Source organism: Pleuronectes platessa, chromosome 24, assembly GCF_947347685.1.
Source record: "Pleuronectes platessa chromosome 24, fPlePla1.1, whole genome shotgun sequence".
Taxonomy (NCBI): Eukaryota; Metazoa; Chordata; class Actinopteri; order Pleuronectiformes; family Pleuronectidae; genus Pleuronectes; species Pleuronectes platessa.
Window position 1 is genome coordinate 7,019,475 of NC_070649.1, and position 9,307 is coordinate 7,028,781.

The following is a 9,307-nucleotide window of genomic DNA, read 5'->3' on the forward strand; positions in this document are numbered from 1 at the left end:
GAGAGGGACAGCATGTGCCTGCAGACGCTCCTTCCAACAGAACCCACATTCCCAAACAATATGTGCCATTAATGATGAGCTCATCAGGAGGTGTCACCGTGAATGGGAGGGTTCCCTCTGTGATGTCACACTGGGGTGAAATATGTTGAAAATCTACTGTTGTATAATTGATAATGAAATAAAATGTTTGTATACATTTAATTTTTTAAATCATTAGCCTCTTGTCTCTGTCTGAGTCTTTTATTGCCAGTTCTTCATCCAGGAATACACTGGCCTCTTTAAGCCTGTTTCTCAGTCTAGGACCAGCCTCTGTTAATCTCCAGTCAGAATTCAAGACATCCACCATTGGATTCACAGTTTTCAGGTCTGCTTGCACATTGGCTGACATTCCTTCAGATTCAGACCTGGAGGGACAGAGACGTTGACCCTCCCAGCTGTGATCCTGAGCCTCTGCTTCCTAGCTACTCGTTCCAGGTTAAGCCCCATGTTCCCAGCATCAAGCCCAGACATCAGCCTCAGGAGACACCCAGGCTTCGTTGTCATCCTCCAGAATGTCTCAATCAGGCTCCACTACCTCTGGGTCATCCACCCAAGATCCAAGTTGGCCTCTGGCCATGCGCCCCTTTCCAGTTCACTTGTGATTCTCAGTCCCGTCCTCCAGTCCCACAACCCCTGGTATCTCTCACCTTTCTTTTGTTTATCCTGTCTTTCTATTTTCCCATTCTTGTGATTTGTATGTCCCAGAGAATCAGTAAGCCGGTATTATTAAATACGTATCACTGTTCCTACCTGCATTTGTCCTGCATCGTTTCGGTCCTTAAAAACTTAACCCAGTAACATTTTGGTTGTGATTTGATTCCGGGCACACTGTGGTCTCTGCAGGGACAGGTCACATGTGCAGAGAAATAAGAGGTTTATCAGTTGGGTTAGAGGTGTTAGAAGAGGAAGTGCTCTCAGAAGACGTTCCTGGAGATTCAGAGTAACGTCCCAGCCCCAGATGGTCGCTCCACCCGTGGGGAACCAAAAATTGAGAATATTCTGGGTTGTGGTTTTGAGTGGCTACATAAGAGAGTAAGCCTGTATGATTGAGTTCAAGTAGATGGTAGCAGACAGGCGAGTGTTTCAGTCACTTCAATTTGATTGTGGCAGACCACTGGCGGTTGATGAGCAGTGGAGTGACATGTGCCCTTTAGGTGGAAGGAAAACCAGACGTGCTGCTACCTTCTGGACCTCGTGGGCCTGTACCATGAGCTCAACCTTCTTATTCTACGTGGGGCAAAGTGACCGTGACACAGATGCAACACGGCCAGAGAAGAAGAATAGCTGGTCATTAAACTCAACATCCAGGTTTCTTGCGATCTTGGCTGAAGTGTAGGATGAAGATTTGACTATTTTGGAGAAATTGGATCTAAATATGTTTATCACTCCCACTGCTGCTGCTCCTCTGCTGCAGCCTGTTGCTGTCACGTCTATTATTAGAGTCTGAATCCATGTGTCAGTGTGTGTGTGTGTGTGTGTGTGTTTATCCCCCTGGGCATCCTCAACAGCATGGGAGACGACACGAGCTGACAGCTGGAGTAAACCCCTCTTCATCATTTCCTGACACTCCTCCTCGTTCTCTCCCACCCTCTCTTTCTCTCCCCCTGCTTCTTCCTCCCACCCTCCTCCCTCGCTGCTCAGCACTATATAAGGTCAGTTCCTGTATAGCGTTACAATGATAAATGTTTACAAGGTTGGGTTGACAGAAAACTACCATGAGCTAGTGAGAAAGAGAACAGTGAGGTGAAAAAATTACTTAGAGAGGATTTATTGATTGGTTAATAAAAATAAATGCAACGGTTTTATTATATATTATTTAAATTGCAAAGAAATCAATCTTTTTTTGCTCCCTCCAGTGAATATTGGTGTTCAACACAAACATAACACAAACTTTGATTTAAAATGTTCTATATTTTTACATTATATACTTCAAATACCCCTTTTATTTGTACATCTTCCCTTAAATATCATTAGAACAAGGACGTGTGAACTTATAATGTAACAGGGGCCAATTATATGTAGCGTATAATAAATAAATATGAGATTAAAGTCGCTTAATAACAATATTAAAGTCATTATTTTTCTGCAAAGTCCGTAATGTCATTTGAAATAATTACAAGGCTGTAGTGCACCTCCTGGCCGCTAGATTTCACTGTGGCCCTGCTTGTGGAAAAACAGTGTGTCAGCTGCCGTCAGCTGATCCGCACCGGTTCGTCCTTCCTGTTGCTCTGTAGCGGAGTCAGACTTTGGAACTATTACTAACATTTGCAGGTACGTGCCATAAAATAGATGTTTTATTGCTGTTGTAGCTGTGGTATATGGACGTGTTGCTCCCCCACGGAGATCTGCATTGACTCTGGCCAGCGCAGGAAGGGGGAGCGAAGAAGAGGCAAGAAGCTAGCACAGCTAACTGACAGGTGCTTCTTTTATCAGACATGGGCACACCCCATGTGGCAATGAAGTGTTTAAAATAGAGTTTGAAAGGTTTTTTAATTACAACTTGTGTGATATTTACTAGATTCTTAATGCCTCGATTTGCACATGTGTCTGTATGATCTGAAAGTGCAAAGGAAGCTTCAGGATATGTTCAGTGTCCGTAGTTGGAACTATTGACCTGTAGCTGCTAGTGCTGCTGTCTCATTCCTGACCATCTTCTCCCTTTTGTGTTTAATTCCTCGACTTTCTCTTAGTTTTGGACCATGAAGTTCTCAAAGGAGGCCGTGCAGACCGCTGCCAAAGAGTTCCTGCAGTTTGTGAACAAGGGGCCGTCTCCATATCACGGTAACATCAGATAAACTGGGGATTTAGCCTTGAATTTTGCAGGATTCTTATCAAGAAACCTGACATATGCTCGTGCATTTAAAGGGTTACATGCATTTTTGTCCTGGTTTCTAATGCATTTGAACTATTAAGTTTTATTTCTTCAAACGAAAATACCCGATTATACTATGTACTGTAATTTAATATTCCAGTGTTGACGTATATCGTTATAGAATTGAGATTTTTGAATTAAATACATGTAGCGATGTCAAATTCCACAGTGTAAATATACGCCATTACTCATAAATGTCATGCATTAAAAATCCTACTTAAATATAGGTACTAGTAACAATGAACTTAACTTAAAGTATCAAAAATAGTATTACTTTTCCTAAGACACCTAATAATATAATACATTATTGTACCATTACTTATTCATGGATTCAAATGTCTACATCATACACAATCAAATTTAAATCTAAAAGTAACTATGGCTCCAAACCAGCGTAGAGTTATGAAGTATTTCCTAAATGGAAATAGTTCATAAAAAGTTAACTTCAGTTGAAATAATACCTTCTTGCAGTATTTTAGTAAATTGCCTAATTTACTTTAGACCTCAGAATAGGTGACACATCAAATTTTTTAAACCTAAACTACTGCTGGCAAATTTAACGGTGTCACATTTTATAACTTTGATATTGTAAGTTGTGCGCATTGATGAGGTAAAGTTCGAGATCTGTTTGATAGGAAAGCTATCCCCCTGCATATGAAGTCCTCTCTCCTGCACTGTGAAAACGACAAGATTTGTTCATGAGTCAGAGTTAATGTGCCAAGTCGAGACGCTGTACGGTTCAACAGACGTCTTTGAGATTGTGATAAGATAAAGCTTCTGCCGATGTTTCATAATAGCTTACCTCTCGCCTTGCACTCTGACCTTTGGCATCCAGACAGTAAGAGCAATACAAATTGACTTGATACACAAGTCATTTATAAATGGTCTCAAGCAGACTCCATATATCCTTATGAAACCCAATCAACTTCATTGCAGTAATGAAAAGTGACTAATAGAAACATTATTTCCCCTTCTCCGCTCCCTCCCTGCAGTGGTAGAAGAGTGCAAGCGGCGTTTGTTGGCAGCGGGATTCATCGAGCTGAAGGAGTCGGAGCAGTGGGACATCAAACCGGCCAGCAAGGTGAGTCAGAGCTCATCGTCTTCTACAAGAGGCATGAGCTGGTCAGTTTGAGCCATTTTTCACCTTCAATATTTTTGCCTCTGCAGTATTTCGTGACCAGGAACTTCTCCAGCCTCATCGCCTTCGCTGTGGGCGGACGCTACCTGCCAGGAAATGGCTTCTCTATGATCGGAGCCCACACAGACAGCCCCTGTCTCAGGGTGAGAGCCCGCACACATCTACCTGTGAAATCCCATTCTGCCTTTTACCATTTCTTTTTACATCCCTAGAAAGTGAGTGAATTGGGTGTTTTTGAGTTTCTACTGTTCTTTTGCCTCAGGTGAAGACGAGATCTAAGAAGACGAAGAATGGCTGCCTGCAGGTCGGGGTGGAGTGTTACGGCGGCGGCATCTGGAATACCTGGTTTGACCGTGACCTGACTGTCGCCGGCCGCGTCATGGTCAAGGTACCAGTACCATCTTTTTTTTATTATTGTTAGGACTATTTCTGAATGAGACTCCATTTATACGTTATTATAAGAAACAAACAGATATTAGGTGTTATTTACCGATCAAAGCTGATGGATTCCTCCCCCCCCCGTTCCTCTCCTCCTCTTGCAGAGTGGACACAAGCTGGTCAGCCGGCTGGTCCACGTCTCCAAGCCTCTGCTCAGGATCCCCCACCTGGCCATCCACCTGCAGCGGGACATGAACGACTCCTTTGGCCCCAACAAAGAGAACCACCTGTCAGTAGTAATACACAGCACCCGGGGCTTTGTTAAAGAATATTACATTTGATGGATTCAGAAACATGAGGGAGATGACAAGAATGAAAACATGACGACCAAACTGGTTATTAAAACAGTGAGGTTTCATTTCAAACAAGCTTAAAGAAGGAAAAACTGATCTTTCCATAAAAAAATAACTAATTTAGAATATATGTTTTCTATATTGGGGTTGTACGTGATGTTTTCCTCACAGTAAAACTAGTTTTATAGTTCGGTTTGACTCCGGTGTTTGGTGCCCAAATGATAATGTGTGCTTTAATGCGTTCCTGTCCTAGTGTGCCCATCATTGCCACTGCTGTCCAGGAGGAGCTGGAGACGGGTAGTGCTTCCTCCGGAGACGCTTCCACTGCTGTCACCACGGTAAAACCAACAGGCATTGAAATACAGAGAAACATTAAATCGCTTAAAAGCCAAGAATATTGTCTCTTTTTTTTTTTTATGTCACACTGGCCTGGTTAAGTCGAGTATATTCCAAGTTTTGCCTAGAAACACTAAATCACGTGTTTTTTACGTCAGATTTTCTTTAGTTTTCGTAGCTTTAGAGTTGACTAATCAAAAGATATTAAAAAATAGTTAAAAAAATTTACATGAACAATCGGCAAATGGAGGAGGTAAATGATAATGAAACCATGACTTAATGTTGTATCCCCGTCCCTCCTCAGGCAGAGAAGCATCACCCGGTGCTGGTGAAGGTGCTGTGCTCGGAGCTGGGGGTCCATCCCGACGCCCTCCTGGACTTTGAGCTCTGTCTGGCAGACACTCAGCCCGGGGTGAGTCTCCAGCCAGTGAACCAGTGACTCCTGTCACTTCTCATAATCCTGCTTTTCACCCTAAAGCGACAGGGATCTCAAGCAATCGGGAGGAACTCATGATTTTTTTTAAAACACTGGCACAGAATCAAGGAAATGATATGTTAATATTTTATTAACTTGGTTGCCAAGTAGTGAATTTGTTTTTCTTTCAGCAATAAAAAACACAAACTTTTATTATGCTGTAGCATCTATTTAGTCTGCTGTTAAGTATTTAACAATTTTTTTTTTATTCTTAAGTGAAATAAGACCATCATTGATGATCATAAAGAGAAATTAAGAGGTTTGGCTCATTATATTTTGTGTTTATTATGTTTTGGTCCCAGGTTTTCAGCCAATTAAACTACTTATATGTTCTCTCTCCACTTGGTTCCTGGATGGAGAGTTCAGATGGTGATGGAAACCATAAATGACATATTTGGTATTTTCTTTTCTTTCTCTCTTGTCTAGGCTTTGGGAGGTGTGTACGAGGAGTTCATTTACTCTGCTCGTCTGGACAACCTTCACAGCTGCTACTGCGCCCTGCAGGTCACACTCCACTCCCACACTTCCACAAATCATCTTCAACCAGAATATATACATCTTTTTGAAACATTATATTTAGTGTTTTTACTCTTATGATGCTTTCTAATACATTTATTTCTACTTTCCAGTTTATTTGCCGTGATTTAACAGATTTTTTTTAAGGAACTTAATCACAGAGTGGGACCTTATTTATATTTCTCCTCTTTTCACACCGCATGTCTGTCTGTTGTCTCTCTCAGGGGCTGATTCAGTCCTGCTCTGTTGACTCTCTGGCCCAAGAGCCCAACATCCGCATGATCACTCTGTACGACAACGAGGAGGTGAGTGTTCACAGATGCTTATCAAATATGGGAAACTGAACCAAAGTGGGACATCTGCTTAATTCTATTTGACGAGAAAAAATGGCATAAAGTGACTTTGAATGCATCGTGAACGCTGGTGCTTAGCGTGTTGTGTTCAGTGTCTCCCAAACAGCTGTTGCCTTTGGTTTTTCTCAGATACTTAGCAGGCAATAGTGCAGAATATCTCACAGATGTGTTTTTACACTTTAGGGCATTTTGTGGCTTAACAATAAAAAGATCAATAGATGAATCAATAACGAACGTGGGAGCACTTTACTTTACTTTTAGTGATGTCGTATTGTGTGTTTCCTGTAGGTGGGGTCAGAGAGCGCTCAGGGTGCTCAGTCCAACCTGACGGAGCTCATCCTCACCCGCCTCGCCTCCTCCCCCTCCAACCTCACCGCTTTCCAGCAGGCGGCGCCGCTCTCTTTCATGATCAGCGCCGACATGGCTCACGCCTCGCACCCCAACTACCCGTCAGTATCCGCATGACAACAGAGCACAATCACACATCGTGCTTTGGGAAAAAACGTTTTGAAAAGATGAATCTACATACATCATAGTACATGAGGTCAAAGTCAATCTCACTCGGTTGGTTTTAATTAAAGCACTTTCCTCTCAGGGAGAAGCATGAGGAGAACCACCGACCAGCTTTCCACAAGGTGAATAGATTTATGAACGAGTGCTTTTAAATCCTGAAATTGTGCTTAATGACCACATGGCATAAAAAATTGTATAGTTAGTGTATATATAATTTTCTCTTCAGGGTCCAGTGATCAAGTTTAACAGCAACCAGCGCTACGCCAGCACGGCCGTGACCGCCTCCGTCGTTCGAGAGATCGCCAGCTGCGTGGAGGTGCCTCTGCAGGTAGCGTGTGTTTGTGTGGATGCATTGTTCTGAGATGGAGGCCAGGCAGATTTTCATTTCTTTGTGTGTCTCAAGAGACTCGACAGCAAATCTCCTAGCAACGTGTGGGACAGCTCCAGGACGACACGGAGAGGAAAAGAACGATGTGTGAAATGAAGACACTGGGACAAAAGCCACGGCAGCCCACTGACATGAATTATTAGGACATAATGGGACTGCACAGATGATGGAAGATCAAATTTAATATCTGGGGTTACAAACTCATATAATGTAATGTAATTATAGAACCGATTCATTTTGAAATGTGGAATTTAATTGAAAAGAACACAAATTTCTAATCAATTCAAACTATCTAATCGTAGAAAATACAGCAAAGCAGTGACATTACTGCACAGAGCGCTCAGCAGCGCGAAAAAGGGAAAGGATGGAAATAGAGAGAGACAAAAGCTCATTGACACAAACATTATCCTAAAAACAAAGCCTCTAAATTGCCTCTAAGATGGAGACAAGAACTAACGTGAACATGAAAACGGCAGCAGTGATATCCTTCGCAAACCATTTGACATGTGACCTCTGATCCTCTGCAGGACGTGATGGTGCGTAACGACAGCCCGTGTGGAACCACCATCGGACCCATCCTGGCCGCCCGCCTCGGCATCCCCGTGGTGGACATCGGAGGTCCGCAGCTCTCTATGCACTCCATCAGGGAGATGTGCTGCACCTCCAGTGTCCTGCAGAGCATCGTCCTCTTTGAGGTAAAGACAAGCACCTTTTCAGTCAGAAGAACAGTTGAGGGTTTAAAATGCAAACTTTGATCACGGCCCAATAGAGCCGTTGTTTTTAAATTCCGTTGAGTAACCTTAAGGATTTGCGCTGGTAGAAATGCTCTGAAAGCAGTGATGGATATTAAGCAGAAGATATGTTAACCCATTCTGCTGGTTTATTTGTACATAAACAGCAGCCAAGACAGATTTTACTTAGATTTATTCCTTCTACCTTTTTCTCAGTCGCTGGTATTTCATGACACTTGTTCATAACACGTTTTCTGCAGATGGAGATTTTTCTCACATCTTCTCCCAGGTCTCTAAGCTTTGTGTCACTGAAGATATAAAATATTCAGCTAATGACTGACTGACTAATTATTTTTTTTACCCTCTGCAGAAATTTGTCATATTTACCATTACTTGGACTTTGAAATCTTTTAATGACCCCACTTCCTGTCTGCTTCCCCCTGCAGGGTTTCTTCCAGCATTTCCCCAGAGTGAGGAGCCAACTGTTCGTCGATTAAAGGGATCATAGGAAGGATCATATTTGAATGAGGAAAAAAAGTAATCACACGTCATTTTTCAAAAGATGTTGATGCACATGAGCGTTGAAATTAAAATGGTGGTGAAAATGACAGATCCACCTCCACGTCAAAACCCAACTAGGTGTAATTCAGAAATGAAAATTACAAAGCAAAGCACTTATCGATCTTTCTTACGGAATAAAGTTGTTAAGAAAAGAATACTGCAGCGTCTTTCCTTGTGTTGTCTGTTCTTTCTTTCCTTTTCGGACAAAACAAGGCAAATACATAACTGATGGGGAATGTAGAAGCCTTTGTCCTGCAAGGAGATGGCTGCTCTAATTAAATTTCACCTCCTCAGGTTTATTAAAGCACCGAGAGGAGCCAGATGTGCCGCTCTGCCAAGTGTCGGGACAGGTTTTTGGCAGAAAGAGACGGACCTCGAACGCACGTGAGCCACATCGTGATGCAGCCAGCGAGGAGGATAATGACAAAAACAACTGCGCTGCAAATCAATATCACAGTCGTGTCATCGTTTCTGTCTGGTTTGTGTCTGTGTTCATTTACTTTCTATCCCTCTGCCTCCTCACGTTCACCTTATTAATATTTGATTCATGTAATATGTGTGCAGTCGTGTAACAGGAATATGTATCATGAAAGCAGCTGAAAGAAAGAAGTCCTCTAAACTGATTACAGAGCCTCACAATGGGGTAATAAAGGG

General features: G+C 42.5%; 1 protein-coding gene across 3 annotated transcripts; it reads left to right on the top strand.

The window, feature by feature from the left end:
* The first annotated feature begins 2,200 nt into the window (after positions 1 to 2,200).
* dnpep (aspartyl aminopeptidase) lies at positions 2,201 to 9,180 on the top strand. 3 transcript variants are annotated; one of them, XM_053417439.1, is made up of 16 exons: positions 2,201 to 2,310; positions 2,730 to 2,820; positions 3,904 to 3,992; positions 4,079 to 4,192; positions 4,312 to 4,437; positions 4,592 to 4,716; positions 5,034 to 5,118; positions 5,421 to 5,528; positions 6,018 to 6,095; positions 6,332 to 6,412; positions 6,749 to 6,909; positions 7,056 to 7,095; positions 7,200 to 7,301; positions 7,889 to 8,056; positions 8,539 to 8,629; positions 8,948 to 9,180. In XM_053417439.1, exons 2-15 carry the CDS (start codon positions 2,739 to 2,741, stop codon positions 8,587 to 8,589), a joined length of 1,410 nt encoding a protein of 469 aa, XP_053273414.1. In that variant the 5' UTR covers positions 2,201 to 2,310; positions 2,730 to 2,738; the 3' UTR covers positions 8,590 to 8,629; positions 8,948 to 9,180. The 3 variants fall into 3 exon arrangements, with proteins under 3 accessions (XP_053273414.1, XP_053273413.1, XP_053273415.1); XM_053417438.1 differs by lacking the exon at positions 8,948 to 9,180 and having other exon boundaries at positions 8,539 to 8,808; XM_053417440.1 differs by lacking the exons at positions 2,201 to 2,310; positions 8,948 to 9,180 and adding an exon at positions 2,317 to 2,456 and having other exon boundaries at positions 8,539 to 8,808.
* Positions 9,181 to 9,307: the final 127 nt, after the last annotated feature.